The 26,864-nt window shown below is 47.6% G+C and overlaps 1 protein-coding gene and 1 non-coding gene across 5 annotated transcripts in view; both read right to left on the bottom strand.

The window, feature by feature from the left end:
* Positions 1-26,657, bottom strand: part of GMEB1 (glucocorticoid modulatory element binding protein 1) — a 49,050-nt gene extending 22,393 nt beyond the window's left edge. Inside the window, exons 1-4 of one of the 4 annotated variants that reach the window (XM_030913301.1) lie at positions 26,540-26,657; positions 9,660-9,817; positions 1,962-2,044; positions 410-534 (exon numbers count right to left, since the gene is read on the bottom strand). In XM_030913301.1, coding sequence (XP_030769161.1) covers positions 410-534; positions 1,962-2,044; positions 9,660-9,787 — 336 coding nt within the window. In that variant the 5' untranslated portion in view covers positions 9,788-9,817; positions 26,540-26,657. Of the gene's footprint in view, positions 1-409; positions 535-1,961; positions 2,075-9,659; positions 9,818-26,539 lie in introns of all 4 variants that reach the window. The other 3 variants (XM_030913300.1, XM_030913302.1, XM_010380333.1) reach the window with 3 other exon arrangements.
* Positions 2,357-2,486, bottom strand: LOC115892563. The gene has a single exon (XR_004052432.1).
* Positions 26,658-26,864: the final 207 nt, after the last annotated feature.

Below are 26,864 nucleotides of genomic sequence, written 5' to 3'. Positions count from 1 at the left end.
GGAGGCTGAGGTGGGAGAATCACCTGAACCCAGGAGGTGGAGGCTGCAGTGAGCCAAGATCATGTCATTGCACTCTAGCCTGGGCAACAGAGAAAGTCACTGTCTGAAAAAAAAAAGAGAGCCAATGTCTCACCACGTTGCCCAGGCTGTTCTCGAACTCCTAAGCTCAAGTGATCTTCCCACCTTGGTCTCCCAAAGTGTTAGAACTACAGGTATGAGCCACCACATCCAACCCAAAGTTCTTATTTTTTCTATTGTGACACATTAGAACAATAGCCACCAAAAAAAAAAAACAAAAACCAAAAAACAAAAAACCTGATATAGTGGAAGAGAAAAAGGATGCATGGAACTCACACCCTTTGAAAACAAGGAGTCCCAAAATTGGCTTCAGCATGGAGAAGACAATTACCTTGACACACTTCACGTTTATTCCCGGACACACAAACTTCTTCCAGAGGAGGATGGCTTTGCTCTCCCCACAAGTTATAGGGTAAGCAATTTCCATATCCTCATTTGCTTCTATAGTGCCTGTATCTGAAAACAGAAAAAAAATCAGTTATTTATCAAACAACTCTTCCCCAAAGCTGAAATTCAAAATCTCTAGTCTCCTGGTTCCTCTGAGGGACTAAAACTTCACTCTTGCTGGTATCGTTTAGGGATCCTCTGGAAGAAGTCTGGCCTAACAGCTATCTCTTCCCAAGCTCCCACAGTGTGCCAGACACCATACTGCATATTTTACACACGTAATCTTGTTTAGTTCTTACAACAATCCTGTGAGGCAGTGATTATTTCCTAGGTGTTTTTTTCTTTTTGCCTTTTTCGAGATGGAGTCTCACGCTATCACCCAGGCTGGAGTGCAGTGGCATGATCTCGGCTCACTGCAACCTATGCCTCCCGGGTTCAAGCAATTCTCCTGCCTCAGCCTTCCAAGTAGCTGGGATTATAGCCATATACCACACACCACCACGCCTGGCTAATTTTTATATTTTTAGTAGAGATGGGGTTTCACCATCTTGGCCAGGCTGTTCTTGAACCCCTGACCTCAAGTGATCCACTTGCCTTGGCCTCCCAAAGTGCTGGGATTACAGGCGTGAGTCACCTCGCCCGGTGTAGGTGGTGTTTTTGTTGTTGTTGTTGTTGTTGTTGTTTTGGAGATGAAGTCTCACTCTTGTTGCCCAGGCTGGAGTGCAGTGGCATGATCTCGGCTCACTGCAACCTATGCCTCCTGGATTCAAGCGATTCTCAAGACTTGAATGAGAATCAAGACTCCTCAGACTCCTGAGTAACTGGGATTATAGGCGCCCGCCACCATGCCAGGCTAATTTTTATACTTTTAGTAGAGACGGGGTTTCACCATGTTGGCCAGGCTGGTCTCGAACTCCTGACCTCAGGTGATCCTCCCGCCTTGGCCTCCCAAAGTGTTGGGATTACGAGCATGAGCCACTGTGCTTGATCAGGTTTTTTTAAAATTAATTAATTAATTAATTGTTTCCTAGGTGTTAAATGTAAGTATATGGGCCTCAAAAAGGTTAACTGACTTTCCCAAGGACACACTTAGAGGTGAGAAATTGGGATTTAAACTCAGATTTGTTAAATTTCAAAGTTTCTTTCCAGTTTCTTTCCACTGACTGCCTTCTAAACAATACCTTATCAGTCATCAACAACTTCTTTAATGACAGGTATCAACTTTGAGGCTCCAATTTCTATGTGGGATTTTTATAGATAAAAAGTCTTTTCAGTTACCCTTCCAAACTGACGTTAACCAACCAACTGATGACCCTAGCATCTTAGTCAGTGGTGTCTCAAGATGTACCACCATCAAAATCAAGGGCTGTAGTACTGGTAGGGCACACAGGGATGGGAGAAAAACATAAGGCACAGATGGCAAGAAAACTCAACCAAGGAAGCTAAGGTCAAAGGCATTAGAATGACAAAAAAAAAAAAAAAAAAAAAAACCTTACCAATCCCTTCTTCAATTTTGTGTATCGTGTGAGTTTCTACTGCTACAACTGCCGTGTTGTTCTCCGATCCAGCTTCATAAATCCTGTTGTAAAAGTGTCCATCGATAAACAAACTACATAAATCATGAAAAAATTAATATTCACAGCATGGGGTTAAGAAATTTGTTTCAATCTATCTCAAAATAAATAAAATAAATATACTTTATAACTCTGACTAGTTTCCCGTTATATTTAAACTCCAAACTTCCCAGGACTGCTTAGCAGCTTCTACCATGGAAATGAATCGACAACTCTCCTCACCTCAAAGGAAAGTAATTCTTGCTACTTATTTATTTATACCACCACTTGCTACTACTGTATTACACCAGACTTTTCCCTTCATAACTTTATTTTTTAAATGTCAGCGGTGGAATGATCCATGCTTTTTACTTGCAAAGGGTGAACAGAAAGCTACCATGTTTCTCTAGGACATTTACAAACAGTTACCTTCACCTTGAGAAGAAACTGAATAAAAATAAATGTCCACTTTTTCATAACTTTTTTTTTTTGTTTTTGAGACAGAGTCTCACTCTCTCTCCCAGGCTGGAGTGCAGTGGTGCGATCTCGGCTCACTGTAAGCTCTGCATCCCAGGTTAGTACCATTCTCCTGCCTCAGCCTCCTGAGAAGCTGGGACTACAGGCGCCCACCACCATGCCCAGCTAATTTTTTTTGTATTTTTAGTAGAGACGGAGTTTCACCGTGTTAGCAGGATGGTCTCGATCTCCTGACCTCGTGATACACCCGCCTCGGCCTCCCAAAGTGCTGGGATTACAGGCATGAGTCACCATGCCCGGCTCCCTTCGTAACTTTAAATGGGCCGGGCATGGTGGCTGCCTGTAATCCCAGCACTTTGGGAGGAAGAGGCAGACAGATCACCTGAGGTCAGGAGTTCGAGACCCGCCTGGCCAACGTGGTGAAACCCCCATCTCTACTAAAAATACAAAAAAATTAGACTGTGTGCGGTGGCTCATGCCTGTAATCCCAGCACTTTGGGAGGACAAGGTGGGCGGATCACGAGTTCAGGAGTTTGAGACCAGCCTGACCAACATGGTGAAACCCCATCTCTACTAAAAATACAAAAATTAGTCAGGCATGGTGGTGTACCTGTAATCCCAGCTACTCAGGAGGATGAGACAGGAGAATCACTTGAATCAGGGAGGCGGAGGTTGCAGTGAGCTGAAATTGCACCACTGCACTCCAGCCTGGGCAATGGAGCAAGACTCCATCTCCAAAAAAACAAACAAACAAACAAACAAACAAAAACTTTAAATGCCCATGGCATAGTATGGCTACAAGTACATAATTCATATTATGGAATTACCCTGAGAAGACTAAAAAGTAGTACCAGCAGATAGTTTGAGATAGGAAGAACCAGGCTGACTGAAAAGTTAATGTCCCTTGTTGGAAACAATGTATTTTGCCGTTGGGGTGGGGGGTGTTTGTTTGTTTGTTTTTAGCATCTTTTAAGGTACCATAACCAAACTATTGACATGAGCAAAGCCTAGTGGAAGAAAAGTAAGAGAGAAACTACATCCAAAGTAACTAGGAGTCACTAGAGGCACCACTTAGAGATGGTTATATAATGTAGATCTCTCCAAGATATCTCTACATTTATGGGGTCAGATAATGTAACTTGATACATCAACCATCAACATCCTTTATTTAATTTCTATAATAAACCTGATGTGCTAATTATTGCATCTTGTTACTTGAAAGCACTGCCTGAATATTCTCCTTTGTATCAATGACTACCTCCACAGTTACACCTCTAGTACAGACCTCCCTTCTGAATTTCACACTCAAACACAGCCAACTGCTAAATGAATAAATACATTTGTGTGTGTGTTTGTTTCTTGAGACGGAATTTTGCTCTTATTGCCTAGGCTGGAGTGCAATGGCACGATCTCGGCTCACTGCAACATCTGCCTTCCAGGTTCAAGCAATTCTTCTGCCTCAGTCTCCCGAGTAGCTGGGATTACAGGCATGTGCCACCACACCCAGCTAATTTTGTATTTTTAGTAGAGACAGGGTTTCTCCATATTGGTCAGGCTGGTCTCAAACTCCCGACCTCAGGTGATCCTGCCACCTCAGCCTCCCAAAGTCCTGGGATTAGAGGCGTGAGCCACCACACTCAGCCAAATAAATACATTTGGAAGTCTCATAGGACTTTGACGAATTCATTATGTCTAAAACAACCATGAAGTTCCCTTTTCCCAACCACCCTCAAACTATTCTTCTTCCTGTACTCTCCATCCTTGTTAATAGCACCACTCAGCACACTATAGACAGAAATCTGGGAATTACACTAGATTTTCTTTTCCTCCTTCTCAGCTCCACATAGTCAGTCACCAAATCCTGCTGGATGCATCACTTTAACACTATCCATCCTCCCTCCCTGTCTCTATCTCCACTGCTACTGCCGTAATTCAGGCCTCATCATCTCTATACTAGTATCTTTGTATCTAACTAATCTTCTATATTCCCACCAGATTGATCATGTGATTCCCTCCTTAAAATCCCTCAAACACCCTCTCTCCTCATTGTTAAAATAAAGCTCTAAATCCTTTGTATGATATTTAAGCTTCTTTAAGATCTGGCCCCTGGTTTCAACTCTTTCCAAACCTCGCCTTAAAATCCAGGCCCCGGCACTGCCAAACTATTTGTGGTTCCCAAAAGTGCCATCTTCTTATACCTTCTTTCTCTTACTTCTGTCATTTCCCAGAACATTATTCTCCACTTTTTTTGGGGTTTTTTTTTTGTTGTTGTTGTTGTTTTGTTTTTTTGATAGGGTCTCATTCTGTTGCCCAGGCTAGAATACAGTGGTGTGATCATAGTTCACTGCAGCCTTAACCTCCCTGGCTCAAGCAATCCTCCACCTCAGCCTCTTGAGTAGCTGGGACTACAGGCATACGCCACCATATCTGGCTAATTTTTGTATTTTTTTATAGAGACAGAGTCTTCCTATTTGGCCCAGGCTGGCCTTGAAATCCTGGACTCAAGTGAAACTCCTGCCTCTGCCTCCCAAAATGCTGGGATTACAAGCATGCGCCACTGCGCCTATCTGTCTTTTAATAAGTAGCCTCTAGGATGCTTTTCTTTCCCTCCCAATCCCTTCAGTATAACCACTTACTTCCTGCTTTATGTCCCAGCTGTACTTTGGGTTTTGTCATAACACCTATCACACTTAATGTATGCTTGTTTATCTGTCTGTCTCCTATTGAGCACAGGCTAAGAGGTCCCCGAGTGCACAGATTATGGCTTATTCATTTATGCAATGTTGTATGCCCAGCATTTGTTGACTGACTGCTGACTGGAACATGGCAAAGTACCCCATAAATGGCTATTCAGGGGATGAGGATTTTGATAAACATGAGAAACCATTGCCTCAAATAAGATTGGTAAACTCATCCTAAATTGACCACTGTGTGAAAAATCTCTTAAAAGAATACATTCTCATGTATGAATAATGTCTCTTTTTTTTGTTTTTTTTGAGACGGAGTCTCGCTCTGTCACCCGGGCTGGAGTGCAGTGGCGCGATCTCAGCTCACTGCAAGCTCCGCCTCCCAGGTTCCCGCCATTCTCCTGCCTCAGCCTCCCGAGTAGCTGGGACTACAGGCGACCGCCACCTCGCCCGGCTAGTTTTTTGTATTTTTTAGTGGAGACGGGGTTTCACCGGGTTAGCCAGGATGGTCTCGATCTCCTGACCTCGTGATCCACCCGTCTCGGCCTCCCAAAGTGCTGGGATTACAGGCTTGAGCCACCGCGCCCGGCTTTTTTTTTTTTTTTGAGACAGAGTCTCGTTGTGTCGCCCAGGCTGGAGTGCAGTGGCGCGATCTCCGCTCACTGCAAGCTCTGCCTCCCGGGTTCACGCCATTCTCCCGCCTCAGCCTCCGAGTAGCTGAGACTACAGGCGCCTGCCACCAGGCCCAGCTAGTTTTTTTTGTTTTTTTTTTTTTTTTTTTTTTTTTGAGACGGAGTCTCGCTCTGCCGCCCAGGCTGGAGTGCAGTGGCCGGATCTCAGCTCACTGCAAGCTCCGCCTCCTGGGTTTAGCCATTCTCCTGCCTTAGCCTCCCGAGTAGCTGGGACTACAGGCGCCCGCCACCTCGCCCGGATAGTTTTTTTGTATTTTTTAGTAGAGACGGGGTTTCACCATGTTAGCCAGGATGGTCTCGATCTCCTGACCTCGTGATCCGCCCGTCTCGGCCTCCCAAAGTGCTGGGATTACAGGCTTGAGCCACTGTGCCCAGCCTTTTTTTTTTTTTGTATTTTTAGTAGAGACGGGGTTTCACCACGTTAGCCAGGATGGTCTCGATCTCCTGACCTCGTGATCCACCCGCCTCAGCCTCCCAAAGTGCTGGGATTACAGGCTTGAGCCACCGCGCCCGGCCATTTTTTTTTTTTTTTTTTTGAGACAGAATCTCACTCTGTCGCCCAGGCTGGTAGGGCAGTAGTACAATCTCAGCTCACTGCAACCTCCACCTCCCGTGTTCACCCAATTGTCCTCCCTTAGCCTCCCAAGCAGCTGGGATTACAGGCACGTGCCACCACACCTGGCTAATTTTTGTATTTTTAGTAGAGACAGGGTTTCACCATGTTGGCCAGGCTGGTCTCGAACTCCTGACCTCAGGTGATCTGCCCACCTTGGCTTCCCAAAGTGTAGGGATTACAGGTGTGAGCCACCACACCTGGTCTTTTTTTGTTTTTTGTTTTGTTTTTTTGACACATGGTCTTACTCTGTTGCCCAGGTTAGAGTGCAGTGGCATGATTACAGCTCACTGCAGCCTCAATCTCCTAGGCTCAAGTGATCATCCTAGCTCAGCCTCCTGAGTAGCTGGAACTACAGGTGTGAGCCACCCTGACTAGCTAATTTTTTTTTTTTTTTTTTTTGAGACGGAGTCTCACTCTGTCACCCAGGCTGGAGTGCTGTGGCCGGATCTCAGCTCACTGCAAGCTCCGCCTCCCAGGTTCACGCCATTCTCCTGCCTCAGCCTCCCGGGTAGCTGGGACTACAGGCGCCGCCACCTCGCCCGGCTAGTTTTTATATTTTTTAGTAGAGATGGGGTTTCACCGTGTTAGCCAGGATGGTCTTGATCTCCTGACCTCGTGATCCGCCCGTCTCGACCTCCCAAAGTGCTGGGATTACAGGCTTGAGCCACCGCGCCTGGCCACCCTAGCTAACTTTTAAATTTTTTATAGAGACAGGGTCTCGATGTGTCACCCTTTCTGGTTTTGAACTCCTGGGCTCAAATGATCCTCCCACCTTGGCCTCCTAAAGTGCTAGGATTACAGGCATGAGCCACTGCACCCAGCCAAGTAATTTTAACAACCAGTAAACTGTACTTAAGGGTGGCAAGTAGGAGGTAGTCTATATTTTTAAAAGCAAACAAGATTTCCCTTTTTTTGTTTGTTTCTTTTTTTTGAGACGGAGTCTTACTTTGTCGTCCAAGCTGAAGTGCAATGGCACAATCTCAGCTCACTGCAACTTCCGCTTCCCGGGTTCAAGCAATTCTCCTGCCTCAGCCTCCTGAGTAGCTGGGATTACAGACGCGTGCCAACACCCAGCTAATTTTTATATTTTTTAGTACAGACAGGGTTTCACCATGTTGGTCATGCTGGTCTCGAACTCCTGACCTCGTGATTCACCCGCCTCGGCCTCCCAAAGTGCTGGGATTACAGGTGTGAGCCACTACGACTGGCCGTAAACAAGATTTTTAACAGGGAAAAACTATCTAAATTCACTCAGGATAGTGATGGATTGAGCTTAATTCTCTGTATCTACTATAGCCATAGTCAAAAGTCATGAAATGGCCGGGCGCGGTGGCTCAAGCCTGTAATCCCAGCACTTTGGGAGGCCGAGGCGGGCGGATCACGAGGTCAGGAGATCGAGACCATCCTGGCTAACACGGTGAAACCCCGTCTCTACTAAAAAATACAAAAAATTAGCCGGGCGAGGTGGCGGTCGCCTGTAGTCCCAGCTACTCGGGAGGCTGAGGCAGGAGAATGGCGTGAACCCAGGAGGCAGAGCTTGCAGTGAGCTGAGATCTGGCCACAGCACTCCAGCCTGGGCAGCAGAGCGAGACTCTGACTCAAAAAAAAAAAAAAAAAAAAGTAATGAAATACATTCAAAACGTTAAGGCATCATAAGATACTGACATTCCCTATGAATCATCATTATGTTTACTAGAGCTTAAAAGGTAAGTCTACATTATTGTATTCTTTCTTTTTTGAGACAGAGTCTTGCTCTGTCACCTACTGCTGGAGTGCAGTGGCACGATCTCAGCTAAACCCCATCTCTTCTAAAAATACAAAAATTGGTCAGGCACGGTGGCAGGAGCCTATAGTCCCAGCTACTAGGGAGTCTGAGGTAGGAGAATCGCTTGAACCTGGGAGGTGAGGTTGCAGTGAGGTGAGATCCCACCAGTACACTCTAGCCTGGGCGATACAGTGAGACTCCATCTCAAAAAAAAAAAAAAAAAAAAAAAAAAAAAAACTCCTTTTTAAATCTTCTCTTTTTCCAGTACCTTCATAATACATTGTATTGTAGTAGGTGCTAGACTCAGCTTGATAATTTCCCCTCCATGGGGGTTCAGAGAATTTATGGTCGTTGCCTTGCCTGATGTCCTCTGACTCTAGCTACACTGTCTTTTGGTAGACACATAAGGAGCCTCTGTGAAAAGTGCAGATAAATAAGATGAGGCAACAGGGGCAACAAAGCAAGACCCCTATCTCTACAAAAAATAAAAAAGTCAACATTTGAACTCTGAAGTAAATCATGCTTTCATGGTTATGCTGAAGAATCATAACTGTGCAAGAGTGGGATTGGAACTGGAATTTTTATTTATTTAATCAAAGTTCCAGGACACATGTACAGAACATGCAGGTTTGTTACATGGATATACATGTGCCATGGTGGTTTGCTGCACCTATTGACTCATCCTCTAGGTTCCCTCCCCTCGCCCCTTCACCCCGCAACAGGCCCCAGTGTGTGTTGTTCCCCTCCGTGTGTCCATGTGTTCTCATTGTTTAACTCCCATTTATGAGTGAGAATATGCAGTGTTTGCTTTTCTGTTCCTGTGTTGGTTTGGTGAGGATGATGGCATCCAGCTCCATCTATGTAGGCCTGGAATTTTTAAATTGAGTATGTGCCGAAATGATAATGTGCTGGGTATATTGGGTTAAATAAAATATGTTATGAAAATTAAAAAAAAAAAAAGAACAAAAGAAAAATCAGCCAGGTGCAGTGGCATGTGCCTATATTCCCAGCTATTCAGGAGGCTAAAATGGCAAGATCTTTTGAGACCAGGAATTCGAGGTTGCAGTGAGCTATGATCGCACCACTGCCTTCCAGCCTGGGTCACAGAGTAAGACTCTGTCTCAACAAAAATAACAATAAAATAAAATGAGGGAGCCATGTAACCTACCCTCAAGGAGCTCAAGGTGGAGAACAGAAGCAGATATAAGGAAACATGTAACTGTTGGTAATAAGTACTAAAATGACAAATACAGCATGCAATATAGTATATTATACAGATGAAAACTAAGCCAGCTCTGATTGATGTTAAATGTTCCATTGTGCTAAGCAACCATAAAGTTGTAATTTCCCCACCCTTGAAACTTCCCAAAATACTTCAGAATACCCAAATCTCTAGCCACTTACCCTTGTTGCACAGGCTGTAACTGCAAGATCACTTGGGTTTTAGTGTCTTCAGGATTCTCCCCTTCATTTCCTTCAGTGGGTACCACAACCACATCCCCCACTGGGACACTCACTTCTGCATTAGCCATCTTTCACATGAAGTCAGATAGCTGGGACTGCTGTCGGGAATGAGAAGCACCGATAACTTAATCCAGTTTGAAAAGAGGTTAATAGGCTGGGCGTGGTGGCTCACATCAGTAATCCCAGCACTTTGGGAGGTCGAGGCAGGTAGATTGCCTGAGGTTGGGAGTTCAAGACCAGCCTGACCAACATGGAGAAACCTGTCTCCACTAAAAATACAAAATTAACTGGGCTTGGTGGCGCATATCTGTAATCCCATCTACTCGGGAAGCTGAGGCAAGAGAATCGCTTGAACCCAGGAGGCAGAGGTTGCAGTAAGCTGAGATTATGCCATTGCACTCCAGCCTGGGCAACAAGAGCGAAATTCTTTTTTTTTTTTTTTTTTTTTTTGAGACGGAGTCTTGCTCTGTCGCCTGGGCTGGAGTGCAGTGGCCGGATCTCACCTCACTGCAAGCTCCGCCCCCCGGGTTCCGGCCATTCTCCTGCCTCAGCCTCCCAAGGAGCTGGGACCACAGGCGCCGCCACCACGCCCAGCTAGTTTTTTTATATTTTTAGTAGAGACGGGGTTTCACCGTGTTAGCCAGGATGGTCTCGATCTCCCGACCTCGTGATCCGCCCGTCTCGGCCTCCCAAAGTGCTGGGATTACAGGCTTGAGCCACCGCGCCCGGTGAGAGCGAAATTCTCTCTCAAAAAACAGAAAGGAAAAAAGGAAGAAACGAGAGGAGAGGAGAGGGGAGGGGAGGGGAGGGGAGGGGAGGGGAGGGGAGGGGAGGGGAGGGGAAAAAGAAAAGAAGTCAAACATATGAAAGGAATGCCAAGATAATGCCTAGAGCACCCTAGAGATCATGGGTCTCTAAAAAGGATGGGAACTATGAGATGGGCTATCACAGGCTGCGATCCTTCCAGAAACGCCTCAACAGTCACTTGCTAGTATAGGTTTTCTTAGTATGTGTGACTCATTCCATGGTGTTCTGCAGCAAGCTCTTAACAGCTCCTGAGAACCAATTGTGCATACATATCTCTTCCAACTTTAAGTTTAGTGACACTAAGTTGACAGCTTGAAATAAGCAATGCTGGGTGTAAACAGACCCAAAATTGACAAGCACTACAAATTAGAGTATTTTGTTTTTTCTAGAGAGCTGGTTTGCAGCACATTACCAGTTCACACCAAACAGTAAGCTCTTGAAAATTAGAAATCACATCTACTTTCTGTGCAAACAGCCATTTTGCCTCAAGTTCTCTGTCCTTTAAAATACTTAGTATCTGTGGAGGGAGTAAGTGAACTGAGATGCATGGGAAGGGGAAGATGACTTACATCATGTAGTTGCTTAATAAATGCTGAATTCACTTGTATGACCTCTAGGACTTTTTTTTTTTTTTTTTTTTTGAGACAGGGTCTCACTCTGTCGCCCAGACTGGAGTACAGTGGCAAGATCTCGGCTCACTGTAACGTCTGCCTCCCAGGCTCAAGTGATTCTCCTGCCTCGCCCTCCCCAAGTATCTTGGATTATAGGTGTGCGCCACTACCACTCAGCTAATTTTCGTATTTTTCGCATAGACAGGGTTTCACCATGTTGGCCAGGCTAGTCTTGAACTTCTGACCTCAAATGATCCACCTGTCTCGGCCTCCCAAAGTGCCGGATTCCAGGTGTGAACCACCGTGCCTGGCCCCTCTAGGACTTTTCAATACCTCTTTGCCTCAGACTGAATGGAGAGATAATCTTGCCCAGTATCTCCCTTGCAGAGTTACTGAGAAAACCAGTGTCCAGCACCATGTGCTCCTTGACTCTAAAGTTACTCCAAGCATTGTCCCAATCTTTTTTTTTTTTTTTTTTTTTTTTTTTTTTTTTTTTTTTGAGACGGAGTCTCGCTCTGTCGCCCAGGCTGGAGTGCAGTGGCCGGATCTCAGCTCACTGCAAGCTCCGCCTCCCGGGTTTACGCCATTCTCCTGCCTCAGCCTCCCAAGTAGCTGGGACTACAGGCACCCGCCAACTCGCCCGGCTAGTTTTTTGTATTTTTTAGTAGAGACGGGGTTTCGCCGTGTTAGCCAGGATGGTCTCGATCTCCTGACCTCGCGATCCACCCGTCTCGGCCTCCCAAAGTGCTGGGATTACAGGCTTGAGCCACCGCGCCCGGCCCATTGTCCCAATCTTAATGAAAACTCAGAGGACCCCAAGACATTCTGCAGTTATTAGTCTTCACGGTTGAAAAGAGAGTCACTTAAGAGAGTACAGGTGCCGGGCGCGGTGGCTCACGCCTGTAATCTCAGCACTTTGGGAGGCCTAGGAGGGCGGATCACAAGGTCAGGAGATCCAGACCACACTGGCTAACACAGGGAAACCCCGTCTCTACTAAAAATACAAAAAATTGCCAGGCGTGGTGGCTCACGCCTGTAATCCCAGCACTTTGAGAGGCCGAGGCGGGCGGATCACAAGGTCAGGAGATGGAGACCATCCTGGCTAATACGGTGAAACCCCATCTCTACTAAAAATACAAAAAATTAGGCGGGCATGGTGGCGGGCGCCTGTAGCTACTCCGGAGGCTGAGGCAGGAGAAGGGCGTGAACCCAGGAGGCGGAGCTTGCAGTGAGCCGAGATGGCGCCACTGCACTCCAGCCTGAGCGACAGAGCGAGACTCTGTCTCAAAAAACAAAAACAAAAACAAAAACAAAAAAATAAGCCGGGGGCGGTGGTGGGTGCCTGTGGTCCCAGCTGCTAGGGAGGCTGAGGCAGGAGAATGGCGTGAATCCGGGAGGCAGAGCTTACAGAGAGCCAAGATCGCGCCACTGCAGTCCAACCTGGGCGACTGAGCAAGACTCTGTCTCAAAAAAAAAAAAAAGAAAGTGAGTATAGGTAAGAGCACTGTATTCATTTTAATATGTGAGTGTGTAAAGATGACTACGACTGGTCGGCGCAGTGGCTCAAACCTGTAATCCCAGCAATTTGGGAGGCCGAGACGGGTGGATCACAAGGTCAGGAGATCGAGACCATCCTGGCGAACACGGTGAAACCCCATCTCTACTAAAAATAATACAAAAAACTAGCCAGGCGAGGTAGCGGGCGCCTGTAGTCCCAGCTATTCGGGAGGCTGAGGCAGGAGAATGGCGTAAACCCGGGAGGTGGAGCTTGCAGTGAGCTGAGATCCGGCCACTGCACTCCAGCCTGGGCGACAGAGCAAGATTCCGTCTCAAAAAAAAAAAAAAAAAGATGACTACGACTGTGCCTGAACAGAGTAGGCACACAATGGATGCAAGTTTGAGTACAAAACGTGTAGTCAGGGCCAGGCGTGGTAGCTCACACCTGTAATCCCAGCACTTTTGGAGGCCAAGGAGGGTGGATTGCCTGAGGTCGGGAGTTTGAGACCAGCCTGACCAACATGGAGAAACCCTGTCTCTACTAAAAATACAAAAAATTAGCCGGGCGTGGTGGTAGATGCCTGTAATCCTAGCTACTCAGGAGGCTGAGGCAGAAGAATCGCTTGAATCCAGGAGGCAGAGGTTGCGGTGAGCTGAGATCACGCCATTGCACTCCAGCCTGGGCAACAAGAGCAAAACTCCGTCTCAAAAAAAAAAAAAAAAAGTATAGTCAGGGCCGGGCGCGGTGGCTCAAGCCTGTAATCCCAGCACTTTGGGAGGCCGAGATGGGCGGATCACGAGGTCAGGAGATCGAGACCATCCTGGCTAACCCGGTGAAACCCCGTCTTTACTAAAAAATACAAAAAATTGGGTGCAGCACACCAACATGGCACAAGTATACATATGTAACAAACCTGCACGTTATGCACATATACCCTAGAACTTAAAGTATAATAATAAAAAAAAAAATACAAAAAACTGGCCGGGCACGGTGGCTCAAGCCTGTAATCCCAGCACTTTGGGAGGCCGAGATGGGCGGATCACGAGGTCAGGAGATCGAGACCATCCTGACTAACCCGGTGAAACCCCGTCTCTACTAAAAAATACAAAAAAATTAGCCGGGCAAGGTGGCGGTCGCCTGTAGTCCCAGCTACTCAGGAGGCTGAGGCAGGAGAAAGGCGTGAACCCGGGAGGCGGAGCTTGCAGTGAGCAGAGATCCGGCCACTGCACTCCAGCCTGGGTGGCAGAGCAAGACTCTGTCTCAAAAAAAAAAAAAAAAGTATAGTCAGATCTAATCCACATCTCACCTCTCCCACAGCACTTGTTTGCCTATAACACACATACTTAAGCATGGCACTCAGAGTTTCTCTCACTGGCCCAAAAATAACTCTTCTGATCTTATCTGCAACTATCACACGCCAAGAATCTTAAGTCCTAGCCATACCAGCCATCTAATGTACTCTGAGCATATCATAATGTACCTTTATATTTCTTTGCCTTTATTCCTTAAGCCTGAAATGGCTTTAATGCCCTTCTCCCTCATCTTCTCCCTTCAAAGTCCAGTTCAAAGCTCACTTCTCCACAAAGTCACTGCCAAACTATTTTCTTTTTGAGATGCAGTCTCGCTCCGTCACCCAGACTGGAGTGCTGTGGCATGATCTTGGCTCACTGCAACCTCCACCTCCCAGGTTCAAGCAATTCTCTTTCCTTTTCTTTTTGGCTAGTCCCTTGTAACCATTTTATGATTTACTTGAAACATCAATTCCTTGGGAAGGCCTTCTGTGAATTCCTTCACTAGGTTTGAGTTTGTGTTCTTGATCTCTCAGCACCTGTAGTACCCCTGTCACAACCATCATCTCACTTTGTTGGCTTTTCCTCCCCAGTCTGTGCATCCTGGGAAAGCAAGGATTGCATTTTTTTTTTTTCAGATACAGTTTCGCTCTTGTTGCCCAGGCTAGAGTGCAAAGGCATAATCTCAGCTCACTACAACCTCCGCCTTCCAGGTTCAAGCAATTATCCTGCCTCAGCCTCCCGAGTAGCCGAGATTACAGGCGTGCACCACCACGCCCAGCTAATTTTTGTATTTTTAGGAGAGATGGGGTTTCTCCATGTTGGTTAGGTTGGTCTCGAACTCCCAACCTCGGGTGATCTGTCCGCCTTGGCCTCCCAAAGTGCTGGGATTATAAGCATGAGTCACCATGCCTGGCCAAGAATTCCAAGAACTGCTTTTCTTTTCTTTTCTTTTCTTTTTTTTTTTTTAAGATGCTGTCTTGCTCTGTTCCTTAGGCTGGAGTGCAGTGGCATGATCTCAGCTCACTGCCACTTCCCTGTCCTGGGTTCAAGCGATTCTCCTGCCTCTGCCTCCCGAGTAGCTGGGACTATAGGCCTGCACCACCACGCCCAGCTAATTTTTGTATTTTTAGTAGTGACAGGGTTTCACCATATTGGCCAGGATGGTCTCGATCTCTTGACCTCATGATCCACCCACCTCAACCTCCCAAAGTGCTAGGATTACAGGTATGAGCCACTGCGCCTGGACAGGATTGCTTTTCTTATTCAGCAATTCCCCCAAGGCTATCACAGTGCCCAGGACAGGAGTTTAATAAATGGTTTTCAAATATCAGACTTACATTTTATCTACAAAACTGCTTATTTGAACCTTTGCAAACCTGAGCACACAGCAGGTATGCAATACATTTTTGTCCAATTAGTGACTCGCCTTACCCAAAAAGACTTCTGGAATTTTCTTTTTTATTATTTTTATATTTATTTATTTAAATATAGAGACAGGATCTCACTCTGTTGCCCAGGTTGGTCTTGAACTCCTGGCTTCAAGTGATCATCCCGCCTCAGCCTCCCAAAGTGTTGTGATTATAAGTGTGAGCCATCTGGCCAGGTTGGGTGGCTCACGCCTGTAATCCCAGCACTTTGTGAGGCCGAGGTGGGCGGATCACCTAAGGTCGGGAGTTGGAGGTCAGCCTGACCAACATGGAGAAACCCCATCTCTACTAAAAATACAAAATTAGCTGGGCGTGGTGGTGCATTCCTATAATCCCAGCTACTTGGGAGTCTCAGGCAGGAGAATCGCTTGAACCCAGGAGGCAGAGGTTGTGGTGGGTGAACCGAGATAGTGCCACTGGACTCCAGCCTGGACAACAAGAGTGAAACTTCGTCTCAAAAAAAAAAAAGTGTGAGCCATCATGCCTGGCCACTTCTAGAACTTTCTACCGTCCTATCTGGGGGGGATATAAATTTACTTAGGCAGCTAGACTAAGCTATACAGCTTATGGCTCATCATTATGGCCAGTTCAACAAATATTATATTGAGTCTCTACCTCACATCAGCTAGAGTTAGGTTCCTTAGATATGAGGACCAATAATACCTGCTCTTGAGGAATTACAGAAGGAAAAGAGATACATGACACTATTGGATATTGCAGGGAAAAAGTTAACTGCAAGATATTACAGTACAGAATATGAACTTCTACAATTTGAAGGCTTAAAATTAGAAAGGGGCCAGGCACAGTGGCTCACACCTGTAATCCCAGTACTTTGGGAGACCAAGACTGGTGGATCACTTGAGGTCAGGAGTTCAAGACCACCTTGGCCAACATGGTGAAACCCCATCTCTACTAAAAATAGAAAAATTAGCAGAGCATGGTGGTGGGCACCTGTAATCCCAGCTACTCAGGAGGCTGAGGGAGAATTCATTGAACCCAGGAGGCGGAGGTTGCAGTGAACCAAGATGGTGCCACTGCACTCCAGCCTCGGCGACAGAGCGAAACTCCATCTCAAAAAAAAAAAAAGAAAGGCCAGGTGTGGTGGCTCATGTCTGTGATCCCAGCACTTTGGGAGGTCGAGGTGGGCAGATCACGAGATCAAGAGATCGAGACCATCCTGGCCAACATGGTGAAACTCTGTCTCTACTAAAAATACAAAAATTAGCCAGGCAGTAATCAGCCAGAGGCTGAGGCAGGAGAATCACTTGAACTCGAGAGGCAGAGGTTGCAGTGAGCCAAGATCGCGCCACTGTACTCCAGCCTGGTGACAGAGTGAGACTCCATCGCAAAAAAAAAAAAAAAAACTAGAAGAAGGCCAGGCACAGTGGCTGATGCCTAGCACTTTGGGAGGCTGAGGTGGGCGGATTGCCTGAGCTCAGGAGTTCAAGACCAACCTGGGCAACATGGTGAGACTCTGTCTCTACTAAAAGTACAAAAAATTAACCAGGTGTGGTAGCGTGTACCTGTAGTCCCAGCTACTCGGGAGGCACAGGTTGCAGTGAGCCAAGATCATGCCACTGTACTCCAGCCTAGGTGACAGAGCAAGAGTCTGTCTCAAAATAAAATTATATAAAACTAGAAAAGAGCCGGGCGCGGGGGCTCACGCCTGTAATCCCAGCACTTTGGGAGGCCAAGGCGGGTGGATCATGAGGTCAAGAGATCGAGATCTTCCTGGCTAACATGGTGAAACTCTCTCTCTACTGAAAGTATAAAAAATTAGCTGGGCATGGTGGCAGGCCCCTGTAGTCCCAGCTACTCGGGAAGCTGAGGCAGGAGAATGGCAAACCCAGGAGGTGGAGCTTGCAGTGAGCCGTGATCATGCCACTGCACTCCAGCCTGGGTGACACAGCGAGAATCTGTCTCAAAAAAAAAAAAAGAAAACTAGAAAAGAAAATCATGGGTCTCCTCTCTCAGCTTTGGAGCCCCCTTCCCTCTGTCTCTGTATAGGCGAGCTTATTCCTTTCTTCTCCCTTCTTTCTTTCTTTCTTCTTCTTCTTTTTTTTTAGATGAAGTCTTGCTCTTGTACCCCAGGCTGGAGTGCAATGGTGTGATCTCAGCTCACTGCAACCTCTGCCTCCCAGGTTCAAGCAATTATCCTGCCTCAGGCTCCTGAGTAGCTGGGATTACAGGCACCTGCCACCACACCCGACTAAATTTTGTATTTGTAGTAGAGACGGGGTTTTACTATGTTGGCCAGGCTGGTCTCAAACTCCTGACCTCAGGTGATCTGCCCGCCTCGGCCTCCCAAAGTACTGGGATTACAGGTGTGAGACACCGTGCCTGGCCTCTTCTCCCTTCTTTCTTGCCTATTAAACTCTCCGCTCCTTAAAACCAAACCAAACTAAAAAATAATAAAAATCAATGAACTGGTTCAGCTGGCTACCAACAGTAGAACCAAAACAATTAAGGCCGTTGAGTCTAGAAAAGGCCAAAAAGGAATGTGATGAAGCATACAAATGCCATCTAATCCTAGAATAATTGAACCAATAAATATCTTCAAAATTTGAACCATAAAAATACAGGCGGAATTAAAAGAATCAGCTAACCTTTATTGAGCTAGCACTCATTGTCAAGCACCATGCTATAACATATTTAATTTAAAAGATGTAATACTTTAGCAGATAGCAAACTTATGGAATTCATTATTCCAAAAACGTGCTTTAAATTTTCAAAAATTACAGATTATGAGCCAGGTGCGATGGCTCACGCCTATAATCTCAGCACTTTGGGAGGCCGAGAAAGGCAGCTCACGAGGTCAGGAAATCGAGACCATCCTGGCTAACATGGTGAAACCCCATCTCTACCGAAAAAAATACAAAAAATTAGCCGGGCGTGGGGGTGGGCGCCTGTAGTCCCAGCTGAGATTGCGCCACTGCAGTCCAACCTCGAAAACTCGAGACTTTGTCTCAAAAAAAAAAAAAAAATTAAGATTATACATCCCTTATCTGAAATGCTTGAGACTAGGAGTGCCTCAAATTTCAAATTTTTTCTTAATTTTGGCATATTTACACACACATAATGTGATACCTGGGGGATGGGACACAAGTCTAAACACAAAACTCAAAATTCAATTATGTTTCATATACACCTTAAACACACAGCCTGATGGCAATTTTTTTTTTTTTTTTTTTTGAGACAAAGTCTCGATTTTTCGCCCAGGCTGAAGTGCAGTGGCGCAATTTCAGCTCACTGCAACCTCCGCCTTCCAGGTTCAAGTGATTCTCCTGCCTCAGCCTCCAGAATAGCTGAGATTACAGGCACCCGCCACCACACCCAGCTAATTTTTTTGTATTTTTAGTAGAGTCAGGGTTTCACCATCTTGGCTAGGCTGGACTTGAACTCCACCTACCTCAGCCTCCCAAAGTGCTGGCATTACAGCTGTGCACCACAGCGCCCAGCAGCTTGATGGCAATTTTATACAATATTTTTCATAATTTTGTGCATGAAACAGAGCCTGCATTAACTACTAATCTGTGGGATTTTTTCACTTATGGCATCATGTTGGCTCAAAAAGTTTCAGATTTTGGAGATTTGGGGTTTCAGATTTTCAGATTAGGGATACTCAATCTGTAATACCTCAGGCAAAAAAATGGGTTACTGGATGGTTAAAGCAGATTTAAAAGGATGCCTCTAACTTCAACTTTCTACCCTAAAGTAAGTCCCCTCTACAACATTCTCAATAGGTGGTTGACTAACTTCTTAATATCTTCCTCAATAGGAACTCACATTTACCCTTTACCCACACCATACATTAGTACCCAAGAGGAATGTTCTGGCTTCTTCTCTAGCCTTCTCAGAGTTTATCAGAGAGGATAATTATAATCATCCACAATACATCTCTCAATGTCAGTCTAAGTCATGGGTCTGATTCACCATGGCAATTCTGACCTTCTTCAGAGAAGCAAGTTTGGGTTAAGTATATCACTCATTACCCTAAATACCATATTCCTTGCAGGTAACCGGAAACCAGCTCTAAATGCAAGGTCATCTCTAAGCTAAGTGTAAATGGAAAAGTAGCTCTTGTTTACAGCAACAAAAACTCCTGAGGCAAGATGAGTGAGTTGATCCTTTGAGTATTTCATGGAAGGGGCTTTAGAGTATTCATTGTTAAATCACACAACTCTCTCTGGAATTCTTTTTTATTTTTCTTTTTTTAAATTTAAACTTGCTTTTATTTTATTTTATTTTGAGACAGAGTCTCACTCTGTCACCCAGGCTGGAGTGCAGTGGTGTGATCTTGGCTCACTGCAACTTCTGCCTCCTGGGTTCAAGCGATTCTTGTGCCTCAGCCTTCTGACTAGCAGCTGGGATGACATGTGCACACCATGCGCGACTTTTTGTATTTTTAGTAGAGACGGGGTTTCGCCATGGCCAGGCTGGTGTTAGAACTCCTGGCCTCAAGTGATCTGCCCGCGCCTGTCTCCCAGGGTCCTGGGATTACAGGAGGGAGCCACCCTGGCCAGCCTCTATCTGGAATTCTAAGTGAACACATGTAAAAGAAATATGTCAAATGTACGTGAAATGCTTAAGAACTCACTATTCTGGGCCAGACGCGGTGGCTCATGCCTGTAATCCTAGCACTTTGGGAGGCAGAGGCGGGCGGATCACCATGAGGTCGGAAGTTGGACGCCAGCCTGACCAACATGGAGAAACCCCGTCTCTATTAAAAATACAAAATTAGCCAGACGTGGTGGCTCATGACTGTAATCCCAGCTACTTGGGAGGCTGAGGCAGGAGAATCGCTTGAACCCGGGAAGCGGAGGTTGCGGTGAACCAAGATTGCGCCATTGCACTCCAGTCTGGGCAAGGAGAGCAAAACTCCGTCTCAAACAAACAAACAAAAAATTAAACTATTCTGGCTGGGCACAGTGGCCCATGCCTGCAATCCCAGCACTTTGGGAAGACGAGGCAGCCAGATCACCTGAAGTTGGGAGTTAGAGACCAGCCTGACACACATGGAGAAACCCCATCTCTACTAAAAATACAAAATTAGCCAAGCATGGTGGCCCATGTCTGTAATCCCAGCTACTTGGGAGGCTGAGGTAGGAGAATTGCTTGAGCCCAGGAGGCGGAGGTTGCAGGTGAGCCAAGATTGTGCCTTTGCACTCCAGCCTGGGGGACAGAGAAAGACTCCGTCTCAAAAAAAAAAAAAAAAAAAAATTAACTATTCTGTAGTTTTTTGGTTTTTTGTTTTGTTTTGTCTTGTTTTTTGTGACAGGGTCACCCTCTGTCACCTAGGCCAGAGTGGAGTACAGTGTTTCCGGCTCACTGCAGCCCCGACCTCGGAGCCTCAAGTGATCCTCCCACCACAGCCTCTGGAGTAGTTGCCACTACAGGTACCAAGCACCAACTCTGCTAATTTGTTTTCCTTTTTTTCATTAACTTTTTTTTTTTCTTTTTCAGACAGTGTCTCGCTCTGTTGCCCAGGCTGGAGTATAGTGGCAGGGTCTTGGCTCACTGCAACCTCCGCCTCCCCGGTTCAGCAATTATCTGCCTCAGCCTCCCGAGTAGCTGGGATTACAGGTGCCTGCCACCACGCCTGGCTAATTTTTTGTATTTTCAGTAGAGACAGGGTTTCACCATGTTGGTCAGGCTGGTCTTGAACTCCTGACCTCGTGATCCACCTGCCTCGGCCTCCCAAAGTGCTGGGACAGGCATGAGACACCACGCCCGGCCTAATTTCTTTACTTCTTTGTAGACATGAGGTCTTGCTATGTTGCCTAGCCTGGCGTCGAACTCCTGGGCTCAAGCAATCCTCTCACCTCAGCCTCCCAAAGTGCTGAGATTAAAAACCTGAGCCATTGTGACCAGCCTGTAGTTATTTTCAAAGACAAAAAAGACGCTTTGAAACTAAGCACATCACTGCTCATATATTTACCAGAAAACTAAACAAATGACTTCCGACCCACTCTAAATTCATTTTTGTGGGTTCTGAAAATCCAATGTCTAAAATGTGGCAAGATGCTATATTTGAATAAGGACAAGTATCCGGCTGCACGCGGTGGCTCACGCCTGTAATCCCAGCACTTTGGGAGGCCAAGGAAGGCGGATCACTAGGTCAGGGATTCGAGACCAGCCTGGCCAACATGGTGAAACCTCGTCTCTACTAAAAATACAAAAATTAGCCAGGTGTGGTGGTGGGCGCCTGTAATCCCAGCTACTCAGGAGGCTGAGGCAGGAGAATCGCTTGAATCCAGGAGGCAGAGGTTACAGTGAGACGAGATCATGCCACAGCCACTGCACTCCAGCCTGGAAACTCCATCTCAAAAAAACAAACAAAAACGGACAAGTGTCACATGATTGCAGGGAAGGACATTGGAACTAGTAATGAAAAAGGAGTAATATTGGCTGGGCGCAGTGGCTCACGCCTGTAATCTCAGCACTTCAGGAGGCCGAGGCAGATGGATCACGAGGTCAAGAGATCAAGACCATCCTGGCCAAATGGTGAAACCCCATCTCTACTAAAAATACAAAAATTAGCCGGGCACGGTGGCTCACGCCTGTAATCCCAGCACTTTGGGAGGCCAAGGTGGGTGGACCACCTGAGATCGGGAGTTCGAGACCAGCCTGGCCAACATGGAGAAACCCCGTCTCTACTAAAAATACAAAATTAGCGAGGCATAGTAGCGCATGCCTGCAATCCCATCTACTCGGGGAGCTGAGGCAGGAGAATCACTTGAACCCAGGAGGCAGAGGTTGCGTTGAACTGAGATTGCGCCACTGCACTCCAGCCTGGGCAACAAGAGCAAAACTCTGTCTCAAAAAAAAAAAAAAAATTAGCTGGGCGTGGTGACGGGTGCCTGTAGTCCCAGCTACTCGGGAGGCTGAGGCAGGAGAATCACTTGAACCCAGGAGCCGGAGGTTGCAGTGAGCCAAGATAGCACCACTGCACTCCAGCCTGGCAACAGAGTGAGACTCCATCAAAAAAAAAAAAAGGGAATAATATTGGTACTTTTGGGAGGGGGGATGGATAGCATTAGGAGATATACTTAATATAAACGACGAGTTGGCCGGGCGCGGTGGCTCAAGCCTGTAATCCCAGCACTTTGGGAGGCCGAGACGGGTGGATCACGAGGTCAGGAGATCGAGACCATCCTGGCTAATACGGTGAAACCCCGTCTCTACTAAAAAAAAAATACAAAAAACCAGCCGGGCGACGAGGCGGGCGCCTGTAGTCCTAGCTACTCGGGAGGCTGAGACAGGAGAATGGCGTCAACCCGGGAGGCGGAGCTTGCAGTGAGCTGAGAGCCGGCCACTGCACTCCAGCCTGGGAGGCAGAGCAAGACTCCGTCTCAAAAATAAATAAATAAATAAATAAATAAATAAATAAATAAATAAACGACGAGTTAATGGGTACAGCACACCAACATGGCACATGTATACATATGTAACAAACCTGCACCTTGTGCATGTATACCCTAGAACTTAAAGTACAATAATAATAAACAATAATAATAATATTGGCACTTTCTGGGGACTTAAAAAAGTAAAAATGAATACGAGATTTTCTGAAATTTTCTAACCCCAAAATATTTATTTAATTTTTTTTGAGATGGAGTTTCTCTCTTGTTGCCCAGGCTGGAGTGCAATGGCATGGTCTCGGCTCACTGCAACCTCTGCCTCCCAAGTTCAAACGATTCTCCTGCCTCCCAAGTAGATTATGGGCATCTGCCACCACGCCCGGCTAATTTTTATTTATTTATATTTTGTTTTATTTTTGAGATGGAGTCTTGCTCTATCGCCTAGGCTGGAGTGCAGTGGCGCGATTCTCGGCTCACTGCAAGCTCCGCCTCCCAGGTTCACGCCATTCTCCTACCTCAGCCTGGGACTACAGGCGCCCTCCACCACGTCCGGCTAATTTTTTGTATTTTTAGTAGAAACGGGGTTTCGCTATGTTAGCCCGGATGGTCTCGATCTCCTGACTTCGTGATCTGCCCACCTCGGCCTCCCAAAGTGCTGGGATTACAGGCCTGAGCCACAGCACCCGGCCAATTTTTGTATTTTTAGTAGAGACAGGGTTTCACCATGTTGGCCAGGTGGGTCTCAAACTCTTGGCCTTAGGTCATCCGCCCGCCTCCGCCTCCCAAAGTTCTGGGATTACAGGGGTGAGCCACTGCCCCAAGCCCAAAATATTTATTTGTTCCACACTCTATTATAATTTTTGGAGACTGTGTAGTCGTTTTTTTTTTTTTTTTTGGTGAGACACAGTCTCACTCTGTCACCCAGGCCGGAGAGCTGTGGCTAGCTCTCAGCTCACTGCAACCTCGACTTCCGGGGCTCAAGCGATCCTCCCACTTCAACCTCTGGAGTAGCTGGGACCACAGGCAGCTAGCTCCACCGCACCCGGCTAATTTTTGTTATTTTTTGTAGAGACAGGGTTTCACCATGTTGCCCAAGCTGGTCTGGAACTCGAGCTAAAGAGAGGCCGAAGAGGCCGCTCACTTTGGGAGGCCGCCTGTCTCGGCCTCCCAAAGTGCTGGCATTACAGGCATAAATCACAGCGACTGCCAGAAAACTAACAAAATTAGGCAGGCGCAGTGCCGCGCACCTGTAGTCTCAGCTACTCAGGAGGCTAGGCTGAGAGGATGGAGTTTGCAGTGAACTGAGATCCCGCAATGCACTCCCCCCTGGGCGACAGAGGGAAACTGTCCCCCTAAAAAAAAAATAAAAAAGAAATTTCCAATCTAAACTACGGTTTTGTTTAAAACGAGGGGAAAAAATCCAAGTTAAAACTTTATTACTTGAGGCCAAAACTCCTTGATATCCCCTTTATTTCTTCTCATGCATTCAGTGGGTGATCCAGAGTGCTACAAGATGTAATGATGTCAACAAATTATGCAGAAACACTGAGAGAAGTGTCCAGAGGAGGTGAAATTCTAAGTCACAGACTGGAGACTACTATGTAGATGTTTGAGTGAGCGATGGGGTAAGAGTTCTTTGGAGTCATCCCGCTACAGTCCGGTGGAGTTTGGCTTAGGGCAAGACCAAAATACTGCCCCCACAATAAACCCAATGAAGCTGAGTAGAAGCTGCCTATTCAATGTATTTGCTGAAGTAAACAGGAACCAAAAAAAAAAAAAAAAATTTAAGATATTAAATATACATCCTTGATATAAGGCTCTCAAATTAGGAGACGGTGCAACCACTGATTGAGAAGGTTCCCCGGTCGGGCACAGTGGCTCACGCCTGTAATACCAGCACTTTAGGAGACCAAGGCAGGCGGAACATGAGGTCAGGAGACTGAGACCACCCTGGCTAACACACTGAAACCCTGTCTCTAACAAAAATACAAAAAATTAGCCTGGTTGGGCTGGGCGCAGTGACTCACGCCTGTAATCCCAGTACTCTGTGAGGCTGAGGATGTCGGATCACCTGAGGTCGGGAGTTCGAGACTAGCCTGGCCAACATGGTGAAACCCCGTCTCTACTAAAAATACAAAGATTAGCTGGGCGTGGTGGCGGGCGCCTGTAGCCCCAGCTACTCAGGAGGGTGAGGCAGGAGAATCGCTTGAACCCAAGAGGCAGAGGTTGCGGTGAGCTGTGATCGCGTCATTGCACTCCAGTCTGAGCAACAAGAGTTAAACTCGGTCTCAAAAAACAGCAACAAAAAATTGCCTGGTCTGGTGGCACGTGCTTGTAGTCCCAGCTACTCAGGAGGCTGAGGCAGGAGAATTGTTCGAACCCAGGAGGCGGAAGTTGCAGTGAGCCGAGATCTCACCACTGCACTCCAGCGTGGGCGACAGAGCGAGACTACGTATCAAAAAAAAAAAAAAAAAAAGAGAAAAAAAAAAGAAAAGAAAAGAAAAGGAAAAGGTTCCCCAAATGCACTTTGGTAACTATTAGCAGAGGCAAGGGGGAAGAATATAATCCCTCAAGACTAGAATTACGTCTGACAGTCTCTTTTCCTAAAACCCGTCTTGATTCGCCTAAACAGACATCAATCAAGGCCCCATCTGTGTCTACTAGGAAGTGGTTTTGAGATTTCTCTCATCTTGAGAGAATCCGGGGCTGCGCCTGCTCTGCTGTCTAGGTCAAGGCTTCACCCACTTGTCTGGTGGACCATCCTCCAAGACCCTCGGGTTGAGATTTTGCCTTCATCTCTCCTGCCCCTCAATTAGATAACACCTGGCCAATTCCTCTGTCATTTCAGAAAGCGGGAACACCCTAAGCGTCTTTCCTCAACGATCTCTTCTCTCAAAAAGATAGGTTTCTCCATCCTCTGACCGAGCGAGTTACTCTGTTCTCCACCTAGACATCAAGAGACACCTAGACACCTTCCATCCCCTCAGGTTTGGACGCTGCTCTTTCCTACTTTAGGAGGCTCCAGGAGTCTTCCTACCACGCGCTCATCTGAGGGGAGACCTGGGCCTGCTCACTTCCCCTTGGAGCTCCTCTTCCTTCCCTGCCTTTGCAAAAGAACCTGCTTTTCCCCCTTGTTCTGAGTGGCCGAGGCCTCTGCCGCGCCCCTCGGGAGAAGCTGGACTCTGCTTTCCTCAGAAGAACCCACTCTGTACTGTGGTTCCCCCGCCAAGGCTCCCAGAGGGTCTCCTCCCAGGCGGGCATCCGGGCTTCCAGCACCTATCGTCCCCATCCCATTGGGCGGGACCCAGGCCTCCAACCAGCTCCTCATCCAAGGGCCCGGTGCTCCCCGGACCCCGCCTCTGGGGATACCCCAAGCTCCCCAGACCCCTCGACGGGGTCCTGGGGCCCAGGCCTCTCAGTCCGGAGTCACTCCGGCCCCTCCCGGCCCCTCAGCCTAGTACTTCCGGGCCCCTCGGTCCGGGGGCGCCGGGGCCCCCCAAGTGGTGGACTCGCCGGTTCCCGCCGCCCCGGCGTGGGGCCCGAGCCCCGGCGACGCGGCCGGCTGCGCTGGGGGCGGCCCGGCTGCTCGGGCGGACCCAGCGGCAGCGTCCCCCCACCCCCCCGCGGCGCCGCGACGTCCGCTCGCTCCCCGGCGGCGGCGGCGGCACGCACAGGGCGTGGGGAGGCGCCCGCGGAGGCAGCAGCCCCCCGCCCCCTGCGCGCCCGCCCGCCCTCGCCGGCCGCCGCGCGGCCCCCGCGCCCGCCCCCCCGCCCCCACCCCAACCCGCGCCCGCGCCCGCGCGCCCACCCCTCCCCCTCCTCACCGTCTCCGTCGGGCGGGCGGGCGGCGAGCGGCCAGGGCGGGCGGGCGACGGAGCATGCGCAGAGGCCGCCACGGCAGCTACCGCCACCGCCGCCGCCAGGCCGGGCTTCAACACTTCCGGCCGCCGCCGCCGGCGAGCTGGCGCCTTAAAGGGGACGCGTCCCTATTGCCGGCCCCACCGAGGATTAACCTTAGCCAAGGGATTTGGGCCTTACCTAAGCAGGATTCTTCCGCCCTTGAAAATCGGTGTTGGAGAGGTCGTTAGAGACCCTAGTAACTCTCCTTCCCGCACCCATAGATGAGGAAAATAAACCCTAAATGAAAGA

The sequence above is a fragment of the Rhinopithecus roxellana genome, chromosome 12, assembly GCF_007565055.1.
Source record: "Rhinopithecus roxellana isolate Shanxi Qingling chromosome 12, ASM756505v1, whole genome shotgun sequence".
Taxonomy (NCBI): domain Eukaryota; kingdom Metazoa; phylum Chordata; class Mammalia; order Primates; family Cercopithecidae; genus Rhinopithecus; species Rhinopithecus roxellana.
The sequence above is the reverse complement of the archived record's forward strand: the minus strand, read 5'-3'. Positions and strand labels throughout refer to the sequence as shown.